This window comes from Muntiacus reevesi, chromosome 10 (assembly GCF_963930625.1).
Source record: "Muntiacus reevesi chromosome 10, mMunRee1.1, whole genome shotgun sequence".
Lineage (NCBI taxonomy): Eukaryota > Metazoa > Chordata > Mammalia > Artiodactyla > Cervidae > Muntiacus > Muntiacus reevesi.
Window position 1 is genome coordinate 17,694,334 of NC_089258.1, and position 20,119 is coordinate 17,714,452.

Below are 20,119 nucleotides of genomic sequence, written 5' to 3' on the forward strand. Positions count from 1 at the left end.
GGCTACAGTCCATGGGATCGTGGCAGAGTCCAATCTGCCTGAGTGACTAACACCTTCACTTTCATTGTCACTGTACCAGGAACAGCTCTAAGAAATTTACATGTGCCAATTGAATGAATCCTCACAGAAAACTCAGTGGGTAGTTAGGACTCTTCTCTCCATTTTATGTTGCGAGGACAGGAGCACGGCTGGGTAGAATTCAGGCAATCTGATGCCAGAACCTCCACTCTGAGCCTCTATTTCTTCAGTTCTAACACACACCTTTGTACCTTTAGATTGCCTCTGAAATGGCAATTCTTGGTGCAATTGCAATCGTACAGTCAATTGTGATGCTACAGAATGCTCAGTAGTTTTTTGTTGTTACATTAGAAATATTCAGAAACACTCATGCTTTCCTGACTGCTACATGTCTATAATTTATATCATTACTCAGTCAGTCAGTTCAGTCGCTCAGTCGTGTCTGACTCTTTGCGACCCCATGAACTACAGCATGCCAGGCCTCCCTGCCCATCACCAACTCCCGGAGTCCACCCAAACCCATGTCCATTGAGTGGGTGATGCCATCCAACCATCTCATCCTCTGTCGTCCCCTTCTCCTCCTACCCCCAATCTTTCCCAGCATCAGGGTCTTTTCCAATGAGTCAGCTCTTCGCATCAGGTGACCAACGTATTAAATGGCAAATCAAATTTAAATTTTAAGTTGTATAATTAAGCTTAAAGTCTACATTGCTATATACAACTTTCTTTTGTGATCATCAAGTAAGCATCAGTGATATAATAAGATACCACTCTAAGTCAGTTCCAAATAGCCAGATCTTTGTAGGGGCTCTTGGTGGTTGAATAACATTTAAATAAATGTCTATCTTTGGGTTAAGGAACTAAGAATACTCTTGTGTGGCCTTTGTCAAGGCCAAGATTTCCAGGCTGACTAACCATAAGGGTCTCAAGGGAATAACAAACCCTTGCTCTTTCTGTCACCTTATTGTACCCATTCCAGAATCTCTTTAATTTTTACGTGAGTTTTAAAGAGCAGAGTGTCTATTTTTTAGATTGCAAAATAACATCTTCCCCCAATTTTTCCATTGTGTTCTCTTGGTTTGAATCTGAATTATGGCTTCAAAATGTTGCCTCAGAGAAGACTTATTTTACAAAGTGACTATAGTTTTAGAAGCTGCATCCTCATGTTACTGCAGGTCCATGAACTGACCTCCCTGTACACCTGACCTGGAAGAATATTATCACTCTTCCTCTGTCATTGTTTCCCCCTCATCTTTCACATCCTCTGCCCCAGCACTGTTCTGTTTTGTAAGCTTTCCCTGTTTTCAGCTGTGAATCATATCTGTCTGATTGCCTTAGTGTGGAGTGAATGGACACCCTACGGAATATTTGTATTTTAAATCTTAAGTTTAACTGTAGGATGAAAGACCATGATACTTGCAAAAACCTATTTATAGTATGTTTGAATAAGACTTAGGGGGCTAGATTTCTTGTGGCAAGTGGGATGGAGTGGGGAACAATTCCACAGCCCTTCTAAAATCTTAACTTCCAAGTACTAATACCTTTACCAGCCCAAGGAGGCTTGACCCCTATGAAAAGAAAAGAAAGAGATGAAACAAAATGTATAAGGGATCCAACAGCAGCATGGACACTTACCTTAAACATACGAGGCATTTCCTTTCTCCTTGCAGGAACAAAATCAGAGGGCCAGACTGAACTGACAGAAAAAGCTCCATCCCTGAAGGAAAAGCAAGACTCTGGGAGTGAGTAGAATTGCCTGAAAGTGAGTACAATGATACATAGACAAAATCCTCAAACTTAATTTCCCTGAGTTTTAACATTCTTTTTTGTAGGACCTAACAGTGATCAAAATATTGTAACAGCAGTTCTCAGCTAGTTGCGTATTATCAGAAAACCCAAGTTAACTCTGGGCTGTTCATGGGGGAGTCAACTCCCTGTGACTCCCTATTCACAGGGAGCTAAGAAAGGAGCGCATGTCCGACTGCAAAGCCACTGGCCCTGGAGTATGGGCCACATGCGCTCAGATCAGCTTGCTTGTGGATTTTGTCAATGTTACTGAGATACACTTGGCATGTAATAAACTGCACACATTTAAAGTAGACAATTAGATACGTTTTGATTTATGTACACACCTGTGAGATCATCATCACAGTGGAGATAATGAATGTACCCATCACCCTCAAGTTTCTTGGAACAGCTGTGTAACCCTTTCCCTTCCTCTCCTTGGAACTCTTCCTCACTCTCCCACTGATCTGCTTCCTGTCACTCTAGATTAATTTGCATTTTCTAGCACCTTATAGAAATGGAAATGTACACTGTATATTCTTTTTGTCTGACTTTTTCTTAGCATAATAATTTTGAGATGCACTAGTGTTGCTGCATGGATGAATACTTCATTTCTATATATTGATGAATAATATTTCATTGTATGGATATGCCACAGTGTATCTATTCACCTATTGATGAACATTTGACTTATTTCAAGTTTGGGATGTTTTAAATAAAGGTGTTATGAATGTTCATGTCTGTCTTTGTGGACATATGTGTTCTCTTGGGGAAATACCTAGGAGTAGAATGACTAGATTGGAGAAGGCAATGGCAACCCATTCCAGTACTCTTGCCTGGAAAAATCCCATGGATGGAGAAGCCTGGTGGGCTGCCATCTATGGGGTCGCACAGAGTCAGACACGACTGAAGCGACTTAGCAGCAGCAGAAGCAGAAAGACTGGATTATATATTCACTTCGGTTCAGTTCAGTTGCTCAGTAGTGTCTGACTCTTTGCAAACCCATGAACCGCAGCACGCCAGGCCTCCTTGTCCATCACCAACTCCCAGAGTATACTCAAACTCATGTCGATTGGGTCGGTGATGCCATCCAACCATCTCATCCTCTGTCGTCCGCTTCTCCTCTCACCTTCAATCTTTCCCAGTATCAGGGTCTTTTCAAATGAGTCAGTTCTTTGCATCAGGTGGCCAAAGTACTGGAGTTTCAGCTTCAGCATCAGTCCTTCCAATGAACATTCAGGACTGATTTCCTTTAGGATGGACTGGTTGAATCTCCTTGCAGTCCAAGGGATTCTCAAGAGTCTTCTCCAACACCACAGTTCAAAAGCATCAATTCTTTGGCACTCAGCTTTCTTTATAGTCCAACTCTCACATCCATACATGACCACTGGAAAAATCATAGCCTTGAACAGACGGACCTTTGTTGGCAAAGTAACATTTCTGCTTTTTAATATGCAGTTTAGGTTGGTCATAATTTTTCTTCCAAGGAGTAAGTGTCTTTTTATTTCATGGCTGCAGTCACCATCTGCAGTGATTTTGGAGCCCTCAGAAATAAAGTCAGCCACTGTTTCCACTGTTTTTCATCTACTTGCCATGAAGTGATTCTGAATGTTGAGCTTTAAGCCAACTTTTTCACTCTCCTCTTTTACATATTAGATGTGCATTTAACTTTTTAAATATTTTTAAAAGTGATCATATGATTTACAAAGCAATGTATGAGAGACTTAGCTCTTCCACATCTAGGTCCTCCAATACTTGAAATTGTCTTTAACTTTAGCTTTTCTTATGGATGTAAAGTGATATCTCATGGTTGTTTTATTTGAATTGCCCTAATAATTAATGACATTGAGCATCTGTTAATGTGCTTATTTGACATATGTATCATCTTCTCTATTGAAGTATCTTTCCAAATTCTTTGCCCTTTTTTAAAATTGAGCTATTTTCTTATTGTTGAGCTTAAAGAATATTTTTATATATTTGATATGTAAGTTCTATTTCAGCTATTTGCCACCAGTCCACAGTTTCTATTACTTCTCTTAACAGTGTATTTCAAAGAGCAGAAGTTCTAAATTTTGATGAAGCTCAATTTATCAATTTTTAAATTTTACCTGTTGTGCTTTGATGTTATATCAAAATTATTTGTCTTATACAAGATCAGAAAGGCTTTCTCCTAAGTTTACTTCTAGGTACATTATAGCTTTAGGTTTTACATTTAGTTCTATCATATATTTTGAGTTAATTATTATACATAGCAAAAAGTATAGATCAAAGTTGATTTTTAAATATATGGATATCTAAAATTCCATACCATTTGTTGGTAGCTATTGTAAGATGTTGAAAATACTGTACATATTAAAGTAACAGAATAGAAAATATATAAATATATTTACATATATTTATATATGTTACACATATATTATAAATATATATGTTTTTTAATGTGTATTATATATATTCTATATATTTGGGTATATTTATTAATTTTTTCTTTATTTCAAAATTGTTTTGGCTTTTCTAGTTCTTCTGCATTTCCCTATGAATTTTAGAATCAACTTGTCAATTTCTTTTTTTATATTAAACACTCTCCAATAAATTTTTTTACTTATACATATATTCACTCTGTTTTAGATTCTTTTTCCATACAGAATATTGAGTAGAGTTCCCTGGGCTATACAGTCAGTCCTTATTAGTTGTCTATTTTATATATAGTAGTGTATATGTTTTCATTCCAATCCCAAAGAAAGGCAATGCCAAAGAATGTTCAAACTACTGCACAATTGCACTCATCTCACATGCTAGTAAAGTAATGTTCAAAATTCTCCAAGCCAGGCTTCAACAGTGTGTGAACCATGAACTTCCAGATGTTCAAACTGGTTTTAGAAAAGGCAGAAGAACCAGAAATCAAATTGCCAGCATACGCTGGATCATCGAAAAAGCAAGAGAGTTCCAGAAAAACATCTATTTCTGCTTTATTGGCCATGCCAAAGCCTTTGATTGTGTGGATCACAACAAACTGTGGAAAATTCTAAAAGAGATGGGAATACCAGACCACCTGACCTGCCTCCTGAGAAGTCCGTATGAAGGTCAGGAAGCAACAGTCAGAACTGGACATGGAACAACAGACTGGTTCCAAATAGGAAAAGGAGTACATCAAGGCTGTATATTGTTACCCTGCTTATTTAACTTATATTCAGAGTACATCATGTGAAATGCTGGGCTGGATGAAGCACAAGCTGGAATCAGGATTGCCGGGAGAAGTATCAATAACCTCAGATATGCAGATGATACCACTCTTATGCAGAAAGTGAAGAAGAACTAAAGAGCCTCTTGATGAAAGTGAAAGAAGAGAGTGAAAAAGTTGGCTTAAACCTCAACATTCAGAAAACTAAGATCATGGCATCTGGTCCCATCACTTCATGGCAAATAGATGGGGAAACAATGGAAACAGTGAGAGACTTTTATTTTTGGGGGGCTCCAAAATCACTGCAGATGGTGATTGCAGCTGTGAAATTAAAAGATGTTTGCTCCTTGGAAGAAAAGTTATGACCAACCTAGACGGCATATTAAAAAGCAGAGACATTACTTTGCCAACAAAGGTCTGTCTAATGAGAGCTACGGTTTTTCCGGTAGTCATGTATGGATGTGAAAGTTGGATCATAAAGAAAGTTGAGCACTGAATATTGATGCTTTTGAACTGTGGTGTTGGAGAAGACTCTTGAGAGTCCCTTGGGCTGCAAGGAGATCCAACCAGTCCATCCTAAAGGAAAACAGTCCTGAATATTCATTGCAAGGACTGATGCTGAAGCTCCAATACTTTGACCACCTGATTCAAAGAGTTGACTCACTGGAAAAGACCCTAATTCTGGGAAAGATGGAAGGCAGGAAGAGGAGGGGGTGACAGAGGATGAGATGGTTGGATGGCATCATTGACTCAGTGGACACTAGTTTAAGCAAACTGCAGGAGACAGTGAAGGACAGGAAAGCCTGACATGCTGTAGTCTATGGGATCTCAGAGTTGGACACAACTTGGTTAGTGACTAACCAACAACAACAATATGCCCAAGAGTGGGATTCCTGGATCATATGGTGGCTCTATTTTTAGTTTTTAAAGGAACCTCCATACTATTCTCTCCATACTGTTTCCACCAGCAGTGTAAATGGGTTCCCTTCTCTCCATACTCTCCAGCATTTATTGTTTGCAGATTTTTCTGTGGTGGCCATTCTGACTGGAGTGAGGTGATACCTTATTGTAGTTCTGATTTGCTTTTCTCTAATCATTAGTGATATTGAGCATCTTTTCACATGCTTTTAAACCATCTGTATGTATTCTTTGGAGAAATGTCTCTTTAGATCTTCTGTCCATTTTTTGATTTGGTTATTTAGTGTTTTTTTATATATATATTGAGCTGCATGAGCTATTTGCATATTTTAGAGATTAACCCCTTCTTGGTTGCTTCACTTACAAATATTTTCTCCCATTTTGAGGGTTGTCTTTTCTTTTGTTTACGGCTTCCTTTGCTATGCAAAATCTTTAAAGTTTAATTAGGTCTAATTTGTTTATTTTTGTTTTAATTTTCATTAGTGTACTCTAGGAGTCAGATTGAAGCTTGTCAGTTTCTACAAAAAGAATTAAGAAGCTTACTGGAATTTTTATTAAGACTGTGTGGAACTATAGATCAACTTTGGGGACACTCACATTTTTTAAATACTGAGTTTTTCAATGCATGAACGCAGTGTCTCTCTCCATTTATTTAAGTCTTCATTAATTTCTCTCATCAATATTTTATAGTTTTCAGTATACAAGTCTTACATAACATTTGCCAGATTTATTTCTAAGTATTTAATATTTTGATGTTACTGCAAATGGTATTATTTATTTATTTTTGATTCTTTATTGCTAGTATAAAGAAATGCAGTTTATTTTAGTATATTGATCAAGTATCCTGCAAACTTGATAAATTCCTTTATTAGTTCTAAAAGTATTTTTTAGACTACATTGAATTTTCTGCATAGATACTTATTTTGTCTATGAATAATTGTCCTTCCTTCTTTCCAAGCTGGAAGCAATGTGTATTTTTTTCCTTCCCTGGCCTGAATATCCAATACAGTGTTAACTAAGAGTGGTAAGATCAAATATTTTTGTCTTTTTCCTGATCTTATGGAGAAAGTATTCACTCTTTTGCCACTAATTATGATGTCAGCTGTGGGATTTTCATAGGTGTCCTTTATCAGGATGAAGAAACTCCCTTCTAAGTGTCCATCAAGAATATATAAACACATTTCATCAAATGTCTTTATTGTATCTATTGACATGATTGTTTCCATTTGTTTATATGATAAAATAATTGATTTTTTAATGTAAACCAGCCTTCTTGAGATACACTATGTTTGCTCAAGATGCAAAATAATTTCTACATAATATTGAATTCTATTTACTAACATTTTGTAGTTTTCCTCACATGCATTTGCTGATCCATATCTTGCTGAATCAAGCCATATCCTCTGTAGGGCCTTGCAGAGCTAGTGCATGATCTCAATCCATCCCTTTTCCTCTCCCTCCCCCTCTCCCTCTCCTTCTTTCTTGTCTCTGATACTCTGTCCTGTCAACTCAGGACCCTGGGCCCCTCTGGACTCTCAGTTATATCACTTCTGTACAGGGTGTTCACCTGGGTTTGCCTGGAATTCCCCATTTTATGTACTGGAAACTCTCACAAGGCAGTAACCTAGGGCAAGTATAGAGCTCACCTCACTTGTTTCCCTCCACTGTCTGATGTTTAGCACCTTAAATCATTTTTTTCTTGTTATTTCAGAGGAAAGGTTAAATATAAATATGGCCCTTGTTACTCCATCTCAGTTGAAGGTAGAAGTCTGTTTGATCTAGCTCACTTGATAATTTTCTACTTCTGCCACACTTTGAACAAACTCATTTCCTTCCCCTAATGCTATCATCCCCTATCTTGGACACCCTTACATCTGTCAATGTGACCCTCAGTTTTTCAATCTTGATGACTTACAAACCTCAGTACCATCTGGTATTGTTACTATTTTCTTCATCTTTCTTTTTTCTGCCACTTTTTCTTTTTTCTTTTTTTTACCATGTCCCATGAGGTAACTTCAGTAATATTTCCTGCACCCATTTTTCTTTGGTGATTCCTGCAGCCACCATTTTAATGCAGATTCTCATCTGATCTGAAGGATGGACAGTTGCAGACTGGACTTCTTGGCTCCAGCACTGCTTTCATTTTCCCTGTGCCCAGCATCAAACATACATACACACATACACACTCCTAAATTAACTTTTGATTAAAAATCTACTTCCAGACTAACCTTACTAAAGTCACCTTCAAGATTATCTACTTTCCTGTATCAGTTATTCAATGTACTACCAAATTTCTGACAAAACTATTAGCTGAGGTAAAGAATATAGAAAAGTGCTTGTTGCTAAGGAATAAAAATAAGATAGGATGAATACACAGACCCACAGAATCTGTGATAAGCAGAAAATTCAGGCTGAGCAACCATGCAGCCATCACAGTACAGGTAAAGAGGTATAAAGGAATAATATGAACAAGTTGCTCATTACCTGGAACCATAGGAAGTGAAGGAACCACCCAGGGAATGTGCAGAAAAGGAAGGAAAGAAGGCCAAGGACAGATGCTCTGAGATACTAAGAGGAAAGTATAGAGGACCCAAAAAGATTCAGAAAAGTCAGGGGGAGCAGAGAATATATTGCCTTTTCCTGAATAGGATACACTTGCTATAATTTCACTGATTCAGTATTTTTTATTAAACACTTAAACAGTGTCTGGAGTGAAGTCAAAAACAGCAAAGTAAGGGTCTCTGAATGTTCTCTCCTTCATTAAAAAAATGAGAAAACTATCAAAATTCATCAGGAACAACCTTTGCAGAACTTATAAATTAACCAAGTTTTGTGGCAACCTGAGAAGAATTAATTTTTTAGAAAATCAACTGAACTTTGGTAAGAATTATGAACTTTGTGGTAGTTTAACTTGCCCTACCGCTATGCTCTATTTCCAGCTCCTCATTAGACTTGAAAAATGGACATCTGTATTCACAGTACATCCTAGAAATCACTAGACACCTAAGGAAGCTGGAAAGAGGAGAAAGGAGGAGAAAGGAGCTGGTGTATGACTTGATTCAGAGCTCTCCACGGGAAAAGTCTATTCCCCAAGGTGCACTTAAAGAAAACAATTTCATACAAGTATTTTAACTGCATAGCTGCCTACCCAGTACTTAGCAGTCAGACAAGAGTTATATATTAACCAAAAATCTTAAAAGGAAAAGACAGAAACTGAGATATCCATAGGGGTTCTGAGAAGCTCTGACATATTGCTAAGAATCTTGATCATCATGCATATGTATAGAACTGTGAACATACTTAGGGTTATGTATATGCTCCGGAAAGACCAGAGAAGGACACAAGTTCTCACCTCTGACATTGGATGTGTATATAAATGGTTTTCATCAGACTTTGGAGGCTTTCAGCCATTATTTCTTACAATGTTCTTGAGCATTTGCACAAGTAGAAAGTGTAGACTGCCTGGCTGAGTGTTGAAGAAGTGCTCCCGTTTGCACAACAGAGCCCTTCAGCAAAGTCTAGGAGATTCATCGGTTCCAAATGTTTAAAGAAATCTCTGCAAAATCATTAGCTGACTACTAAGTTAACAAAGGGGAAACTTCAGTAACCATATATGACTAAGAATAAAGACTTTACAGATTAGTTGAGGAAAGTCAGTGAACAAGCAAACAACTACAACAAACAACAATAACGAATTCTGGAGAAAAGGTATAATTTGATAACCAGAGTTAACAGTGGTATTATCTGAAATGTTTTATATATATGTATACATATACATGTACATATGTATATATATATATAGTATTGCAAGGAAGCACAAAAGTATGACCAATACACAAGGAAAAAGAGCATCTCTGAGGAATGCCAGATGTTAGATTTACCAAATAAAGATTTAAATCAGCTATTTTAAATACATTTGAAGACCTAAATGACTCCATGCCTAAAGAAATAAATAAAAGCATGATAATGATGACTCAACAAACAGGAAATATAAATTATAAAAAAGAACCAAACAGAAATTCTGAGGTTGAAGAGTACAACTGAAATGAAAAATTTACAAGAAGGGCTCAACAACAGATCTGAGCAGGTAGAAAGGAGAACCACTGAACTTGATGATAGGACAAATAATACTATCCAATCTGAGGAAAAGAAAGAAAAAAGAATGAAGAACAATGAACAGAGCATCAGAGTCCTTTGGGAAACCTAAAGAATGCTAAAATATGTTTAATAGAAGTTCCAGGAAAAAAGGAGAGAAGACAGGGTAGAAAAAAATAATTCAGTGAAAATCTCAAATCAATTTATAATAGAATTAACTTCCCATCTTAAGAAACTAGGAAAAGAAGAGCAAACTAAACTCACACCAAACAGAATGAAGGAGACATAAATTTCCGAGTGGAAATTAATAAAACATATAGTATAAAAATAAGAGAAAATGAAGAAAACCAAACAAAATTGACAAACTTTTAGCTTAAAACCAAGAAAAAAATCAGGGAAACCTCAAATTACTAAACTCAAAAGTAAAATAGGAAAGAAAAATAAAGTAGGTACATTACTTCTGATCTTCCAGAAGTTAAAAAGAAGCATAAGGAGATACTATGAATAAGTTTATGCCCACCCCCCCAAATTAAACAGTTCTACTTGAAATGGAAACACAGACTTGTGTTTCCCCCAACCAAGAAGTTTTCACAAGGCACCGGTCTGACCCCACCAGAGGAGAGCAGACTCCAAAATTAAGAGGAATGAAAAGAAATGAGGACAACATTAAGGGCACCAACATTTGAATTATAGGAATCTTAGAAAAAGAGGAGAAAAAAAAAAAGGCATGAGAAAACATTTGCAGAGACTATAGTCAAAAATTTCCCTAACAAGTGAATGGAAATAGCCACCCAAGTGCAGAAAGCCAAGAGAGTCCCATACAAGATAAACCCAAAGAGAAACATGACAAGAAACATACGAATCAAACTAATAAAAATTAAAAGCAAAGGAAAAAAGGTTAAAAGCATCAAGGGAAAAGCAACAAATAACGTATCAGGGGATCCCTATAAGGCTAACAGCTGATCCTTCAACAGAAACTCTGCAGGCCAAAAGCGGACAGCAGGATAACTTAAAGTGATGAAAGGAAAAAAAAACTTAGTACCAAGATTACTTTATGCAACAAGGATCTCATTCAGATTCAAAGGAGAAATCAAAAGCTTTACAGATAAGCAAAAGTTAAGAGAATTCAGCACCACCAAACCAGCTTTACAACAAATGCAAAAGAAACTTCTCTAGACAGATAACACAAGAGAAAGAAAAGGCCTACAAAAACAAACCCAAAATAGCATAAATGATAATAGGATCATATATATCAAAAATTACCTTAAATGTAAATATATTAAATGTTCCAGACAAAAGACATTGATTGGCTGAATGGATACAAAAACAAGACCCCTCTATATGCTGTCTACGAGGGACACTTTTCAGACTTAGGGACACATTCTGACTGAAAATGAGAGGCTGGCAAAATATATTCCATGCAAATGGAAATCAAAAGAAAGCAGGAGTGATGCTTTCTGATTTCAGTTAGAACTGTTTAATTTGGGGGGTGGGCATAAAATTATGCATAAACTCAAAACTTATTCAAAGCTCGTATCCGATAAAATAGATTTTTAAATAAAGACTAGACCAGGAAAGACACTACATAATGATCAAGGGATCAATCCAAGAATAAGATATAACAATTATAACAGTTATAAATGTATATGCACATACATGTATATGTGTATACATATATATACACATATATACATATATATAAATGTATATGCACAACATGAAGCACATCAAATCAATATGTAAGGCAAATGCTAACAACTATTAAGGGAAATTGACAGTTAACACAATAATCGCAGGAGACTTTAACACCCCATCCACACCAATGGACAGATCATCCAGACAGAAAATGAATGATATATTGGGACATTTGTACCTAATTGATATTTACAGAGCATTCCATCCAAAAATAGCAAATTTCACTTTTTTCTAAAGTGTATGTGGAACATTCTCAATGATAGATCACAAATCAAGCATTGGTAAATTTTTTAAAAATTGAAATTATTTCAAGTATATTTTCTGACCACCTTCTATAAGATTAGATATCATCTCAGGGAAAAAAAAATTATAAAAAACACAAACATATGGAGGCTAAATCATACACTTCTGAAAAACCAAGATGTCACTAAAGAAACCAAAGAGGAAATTAAAAAAAAAATACCTGGAAGCAAATGAGAATGAAAACGTGACAACTCAAAACCTATGGAATACAGTAAAAGCTGGCTAAGAGAGAAGTTTATAGTAATACAAGCCTACCTCAAGAAACAAAAGAACCATCAAGTAAAGAACCTAACTATACTCAAAGAGCAACTAGAAAAAGAATAATAAAAATACTCCAAAGTTATCAGAAGGAAAGAAACTATAAAGATCAGAGCAGAAATAAATGAAAAAGAAATAATGGAGACAATAGCAAAGATCCATAAAACTAAAAGCTGGCTCTTTGAGAAGATAAAATTGACAAACCATTAGCCAGACTCATCAAGAAAAGAAAGAAGACTCAAATGAATAAAATTAGAAATGAAAAAAGAGAAGTTACAACAGACAATGCAGAAATACATAGGATCATTAGAGACTACTATGAGCAACTATATGCCAATAAAATGAACAACTTGAAAGAAGTGGACAAATTGTTAGAAAAGTATAACCTTCCCAGACTGAACCAGGAAGAAGTAGAAAATATGAACAGGCCAATCACAAGCACAGAAATTGAAACTACAATACAAATCTTGCAAGAAACAAAAGCCTGGGACCAGATGGCTTCACATACTTCACAGGCTAATTCTACCAAAGGTTTAGAGAGGAGCTACCACCTATCCGGCTCCAACTCTTCCAGAGAATTGTAGAGGAAGGAAAAACTCCCAAACTCATTCTATGAAGCCACCATCACCCTGATAACAAAACCAGACAAATACACAGTCAAGGAAAGAAAATTACAGGCCAATATCACTGATGAACATAGATGCAAAAATCCTCAACAAAATTCTAGCAAACAGAATCCAACAGCACATTAAAAGGATCACACACCATGATCAAGTGGACTTTATCCCAGGGATGCAAGGATTCTTCAATATATGCAAATCAATCATTATGACACACCATATTAAAAAAGTGAAAGACAAAAAACATGATCATCTCAATATATGCAGGGAAAGCTTTTGACAAAATTCAACACCCAGTTATGATTTAAAAAATTCTCCAGAAAGTAAGCGTAGAAGGAACCTATCTCAACATAATAAAGGCCACATGTGACAAACCCAGAGCAAATATTATTCTCAATGGTGAAAAATCAAAAGCATTTCCTCCAAGATCAGAAGCAAGGATGCCCACCCCTGCTACGGTTATTCAACATAGTTTTGGAAGTCCTAGCCATGGCAGTCAGAGAAGAAAATAAAATAAAAGGAATCCAGATTGGAGAAGAAGTAAAACTCTCACTGCTTGCAGATGACATGATACTATACATAAAAAACTCTGAAGATTCCACCAGAAAATTACTTGAGCTAATCTATGAACATAGTAAAGTCACAGGATATAAAATTAATACACAGAAATCCCTTACATTCCTATACACTGACAACAGAGAAATCTGAAAGAGAAATTCAAGAAACAATCCCATTCATCATTGCAACAAAAATAACAAAATATCTAGGAATAAGCCTATATAAATAGACAAAAGCTGTGTGCAGAAAACTATAAGACACTGAAGAAGGAAATTAAAAAGTGACACAAACACATGGAGAGATATATACATGTTCTTGGATTGGAATAATTAATATTGTGAAAATTAATTATTCCAATTAATTGGTGGTATTTTTCACAAAACTGCAGCAGAAAATTTCACAATTTGTATCAAAACACAAAAGACCCTGAACAGCCAAACCAATCTTGAGAAAGAAAAACAGTCAGAGGACTCAACCTTCCTGACTTCAGAGTATACCACAAAGCTACAGTCATCAAGGCAGTATGGTACTGGTACAAAAACAGAAATATAGACCAATGGAATAAGATAGAAAGCCCAAGGAAAAAACCCTTATACCTATGGGCACCTTATCTTTGACAAATGAGACAAGGATATACAATGAAGAAAAGAGAGCCTCTTCAATAAGTGGTGCTGGGAAAACTGGGTAGCCACGTGTAAAAGAATGAAACTAGAACACTTCCTAACACCATATATAAAAATAAGTTCAAAATAGATTAAAGACCTCAATGTAAGGGTAGAAACTATAAAGCTCTTAGAGGAAAACATAAGCTGTAAACTCTTTGACATAAATCACAGCAAGATACTCTATGACTCACCTCCTAGAGTAATGGAAATAAAAACAAAATAAATAGGACCTAATTAAACTTAGCCTAGTCAAGGCTATGGTTTTTCCGGTAGTCATGTATGGATGTGAGAGTTGGACTATAAAGAAAGCTGAGCACCAAAGAATATCAATTCTTTTGAACTATGGTGTTGGAGAAGACTCTTGAGAGTCCCTTGGACTGCGAGGAGATCCAACCAGGCCATCCTAAAGGAAATCAGTCCTGAATGTTCATTGGAAGGACTGATGTTGAAACTGAAACTCCAATACTTTGGCCACCTGATGCAAAGAACTGACTCATTTGAAAAGACCCTGATGCTGGGAGGGATTGGGGGCAGGAGGAGAAGCGGATGACAGAGGATGAGATGGTTGGATGGCATCACTGACTCAATGGACATGAGTTTGAGCAAACTTCGGGAGTTGGTGATGGACAGGGAGGCCTGGCATGCTGCAGTACATAAGGTCGCAAAGAGTTGGACATGACTGAGCAACTGAACTGAACTGAACTGAACTGAATTAAACTTAAAAGCTTTTACACAACGAAGGAAATTATAAGCAAAGTGAAAAGACAGTCCTTAGAATGGGAGAAAATAAATGCAAATGATATAACTGACAACAGATTAATCTCCAAAATATATAAGCAGCACATGCAGCTCAATATTAGGAAAACAAAGAGCCGAATCACTAAGTAGGCAGAGGACCTAAATAGACATTTCTTCAAAGAAGACATACAGATGGCTAATAAACATATGAAAGAATGCTCAATGTCACTCCTTATTAGAGAAATGCAAATCAAAACTACAATGAAGTATCATCTAACACCACTCAGAAAGGCCATCATCAAAAAATCTACAAACAATAAATGCTGGAGAGGATGTGGAGAAAAGGGAACACTCCTAGGCTGTTGGGAAGAACGTGAACTGATACAACCACTATGGAGAACAGTACGTGGATTCCTTTAAAAACTAGGAATAAATTTTCCATTTGACCCAGCAATCCCAGTATTGGTCATATATCCTGAGGAAGCCACGGTTCTAAAAGATACATATACCCCAGTGTTCACTGCAACACTATTTACAATAGCTAGGACATGGAAGCAACCTAGATGTCCACTGATAGATGAATGGATAAAGAAGATGTGGTATGTATATACAATGGAATATTACTCCGCCATAAAAATGAACGAATTTGAATCAGTTCTAGTGAGATGGATGATCCTAGAGCCTATTATACAGGTAAGTCAGAGGGAGAGAAACAAATATTATATATTAACACATATATCACTAGAGAAGGGAATGACAAATCACTTCAGTATTTTTGCCTCATGAACCCCATGAACAAGGGACGTGCTCAGATAGCAGAGTAGAAGGATGTGCATTCATCTCCTCCTGTGAGAGAACCAAGATTGCAACTAGCTGTTGAACAACCATCAACAAGAGGATACTGGAACCCACCAAAAAAAAAACACAATACTCCACATCCAAAGACAAAGAAGAGGCCACAGCGAGACAGTAGGTGGGGTGAAATCATGATAAAATCAAATCCCCCACCCTCTGGGTAGGTGACCCACAAACTGGGATAACAATAATGCAAAAGAAGTTCTGCCACTGTTGTGAAGGTTCTGAACCCCACGTCAGGCATCCCAACCTTGGGATCCAACAAAAGGATGAGAATCCCTAGGGAATGTGGCCTTGAAGGCCAGTGGGATTTGATTATAGGATTTCCACAGGACTGGGGGAAACAGAGACTCCAGTCTTGGAGGGAAAAAACAAAATCTTGCATGCACCAAGACCCAGAGGAAAGGAGCAGTGATCCTACAAGAGACTGAACCAAAACTACCTGCTAGTGTTGGAGGGCCTCCTGAGGAGGCCTGGGTTAGCAAGGGCCCATCACAGGGACAAGGGCGCATCACAGGGACAAGGGCCCATCACAGGGACAAGGGCTCAGCACAGGGACAAGGGCCCATCACAGGGACAAGGGCGCATCACAGGGACAAGGGCGCATCACAGGGACAAGGGCCCATCACAGGGACGAGGGCGCATCACAGGGACGAGGGCCCATCACAGGGACGAGGGCGCATCACAGGGACGAGGGCCCAGCACAGGGACGAGGGCACATCACAGGGACAAGGGCGCATCACAGGGACGAGGGCCCAGCACAGGGACGAGGGCGCATCACAGGGACGAGGGCGCATCACAGGGACGAGGGCACATCACAGGGACGAGGGCGCATCACAGGGACGAGGGCCCAGCACAGGGACGAGGGCGCATCACAGGGACGAGGGCCCAGCACAGGGACGAGGGCGCATCACAGGGACGAGGGCGCATCACAGGGACGAGGGCGCATCACAGGGACGAGGGCGCATCACAGGGACGAGGGCGCATCACAGGGACGAGGGCCCAGCACAGGGACGAGGGCGCATCACAGGGACGAGGGCGCATCACAGGGACGAGGGCGCATCACAGGGACGAGGGCGCATCACAGGGACGAGGGCCCATCACAGGGACGAGGGCGCATCACAGGGACGAGGGCCCAGCACAGGGACGAGGGCACATCACAGGGACGAGGGCGCATCACAGGGACGAGGGCCCAGCACAGGGACGAGGGCGCATCACAGGGACGAGGGCGCATCACAGGGACGAGGGCACATCACAGGGACGAGGGCGCATCACAGGGACGAGGGCCCAGCACAGGGACGAGGGCCCAGCACAGGGACGAGGGTGCATCACAGGGACGAGGGCGCATCACAGGGACAAGGGCGCATCACAGGGACGAGGGCCCAGCACAGGGACGAGGGCCCAGCACAGGGACGAGGGCGCATCACAGGGACGAGGGCGCATCACAGGGACGAGGGCCCATCACAGGGACGAGGGCGCATCACAGGGACGAGGGCCCAGCACAGGGACGAGGGCCCAGCACAGGGACGAGGGCGCATCACAGGGACGAGGGCCCATCACAGGGACGAGGGCGCATCACAGGGACGAGGGCCCAGCACAGGGACGAGGGCCCATCACAGGGACGAGGGCCCAGCACAGGGACGAGGGCCCATCACAGGGACGAGGGCCCAGCACAGGGACGAGGGCCCATCACAGGGACGAGGGCCCATCACAGGGACGAGGGCGCATCACAGGGACGAGGGCCCAGCACAGGGACGAGGGCGCATCACAGGGACGAGGGCCCATCACAGGGACGAGGGCCCATCACAGGGACGAGGGCGCATCACAGGGACGAGGGCATTGGCAGCAGCAGGCTGGGAAGGTCCTCTTGACACAAACCCTCTTGGATTTAACCCTACCTTAGAGTCTAGGGCTGGGTTACCTCAGGCCAAACAACTAACAAAGAGGGAGTGCAACCCCACCCATCAACAGATATTTGGATTAAAGTTTTACTGAGCAAGGCCCTGCCCACCAGAGCAAGACTCAGTTTTTCCCACTGCCAGGCCCTCCCATCAAGAAGCTTACACAAGCCTCTTAGTGTCATCCATCAGAGAGCAGACAGAAGAAGCAAGAAGCACAGTCCCACAGCAGCTAAAACAAAAATCATATTACCAAAAGCTAATCATGATGAAAAAGGATAAATTTATGTCCTGGATGAAGGGACAAGATAAAACCCCAGAAAAAGAGCTAAATGAAGTAGAGATAGGCAAACTTCCAGAAAAAGAATTCAGAATAATGATAGTGAAGATGATCCAGGATCTCATGAAAACAATGGAGGAGATGCAAGAAGCATTTACCAACGATCTACAGGAACTAAAGAACAAACAAACAGAGATGCTACTAGAAGGAATCAATAGCAGAATTACTGAGGCAGAAGAAGGAATAAATGACCTGGAAGACAGAATGGTAGAAATCACTGGCACAGAACAGAATATAGAAAAAAGAATGAAAAGAAATGAAGACAGCTTGAGACCTCTGGGACAACATTAAACGCACCAACATTCACATTATAGAAATCTCAGAAGGAGAGGAGAAAGAGAAAAGACCTGAAAAAATATTGAAAATAGCTGAAAACTTCCCTAACATGGGAAAAGATATAGTCAACCAAGTTTAGGAAGCACAGAGAGTCCCAGGCAGGATAAACCCAAAGAGGAAAACACCAAGACACACAGTAATCAAACTGACAAAATTACAGACAAAGATAAAATATCGAAAGCAACAAGGGAAAATGACAAATAACACACAAGGGAATTCCCATCAGGTAATCAGCTGATTTCTCAACAGAAACTACAAGGCAGAAGGGAATGGCACAATATATTTAAAGTGATGATAGGGAAGAACCTACAACCAGGAATACTCTACCCAGTAAGACTCTCTTTCTGATTTGATGGAGAAATCAAGAGCTTTCCAGACAAGCAAAAGTTAAGAGAATTCAGCACCAACAAACCAGCTTTACAGCAAATGCTAAAGGAACTTCTCTAGGCAAGAAACACAAGAAAAAGAAAAGACCTACAGAAAATAAACCCAAAACAATTAGAAAAACGGTAATAGGATCATACATATTAATAATTGCCTGAAATGCAAATGGATTAAATATACTACAAAAGACATAGACTCGCTGTGTGGATGAAAACATGTGCATGTATGCACTTCCACTTAGCACATGACTCTGCTCGACCCCCTAAATTGTATGTAATTATTTTATATTATTAAGTCAATCATGTTCCCATTATGACTGGGAAAAAAAAAGAATCCCATTAACAGTATGAAAATATAAAAGATATGACACTGGAAGATTAGCTGCCACATCGGTAGGTGTCCAATATGCTACTAGGGAAGAGCAGAGAAATAGCTCCAGAAAGAATGAAGAAGCTGGGCCAAAACTGAAGGGGGCAACAGAGAATGAGATGGTTGGATGGCATCACCAACTCAATGGACAGGAGTTTGAGCAAACTCCAAGAGATAATGATGGACAGGAAAGTCTGACATGCTGCGGGCCATAGGGTGGCAAAGACTTGGACATGACTTAGTGACTGAACAACAACAAATACCACATATATATGGCATCTAGAAAAATGGTATTGATCAACCTATTTGCAGGGAAGCGATGGAGACACAGATGTAGAAGATGGACTTGTGGACACAGTGGGGACAGAGTGGGATGAATGGAGGGAGTAGTGTCAACATATATACACTGTTGTGTGTAACATAGGTAACTGGTGAGAAGTTGCTATGTAGCACAGGAAACCCAGTCTGGTGCTCTATGACAACCTAGAGGGGTGGGATTGGCAGGGGTGGGGAAGAAGGAGGCTCAGGAGGGGAGGTATATATGTATAATTATGGTTGATTTATGGTGTCATACAGCAACACGACATTGTTAAGCAATTTTCCTCCAATTAAAAAGTAATGTAATAAATCATGGGAGTTAAGGGAAAAACAATGATCTCAAGAGACACAAGAAACCATCTGTCAATACCCAACAACACCTTTCCAGATAAAAAGACTCAACAAACCAGGAGGAGAAGTCCAGTTTCTCAACCTGACAAAGGCATCAGTCATGAAAAATCAAGTCCTGATACATGCTCCATGGGTGAGTCTTGAAAAATTATGCTTAGTGAAAGAAGCCAGTCACAAAATTCCACATGTTTTATGATTTCATTTATATGAAAATTTAAAATGGGCAAATCCATAGAGACGGAAACAGGTTAATGGTTGTCAGGGGCTGGGGTCAGTGGTGAATGTAGAATGACTGCTAATTAATAAGGGTTTTTTTTTTTTTTTTTTTTGATGTGATGAAAATCTAACATTAGGTTTTGGTGATGGTTTTACAAGCTTGTGATATACTAAAAACCAGTGGATTGCACATTTTTAAATGGTGAACTTTATAATAC

The 20,119-nt window shown here is 39.3% G+C and overlaps 1 protein-coding gene across 1 annotated transcript in view; it reads right to left on the reverse strand.

Moving 5' to 3' along the window:
• Positions 1 to 1,696: 1,696 nt before the first annotated feature.
• The window catches only part of LOC136176425 (serine/threonine-protein kinase MRCK alpha-like), a 56,835-nt gene continuing 38,412 nt past the window's right edge, over positions 1,697 to 20,119 (reverse strand). The window contains exon 11 of the mRNA XM_065946610.1: positions 1,697 to 1,754. Within this exon, the coding sequence (XP_065802682.1) occupies positions 1,697 to 1,754 (58 nt within the window). The remainder of the gene's footprint in view (positions 1,755 to 20,119) is intronic.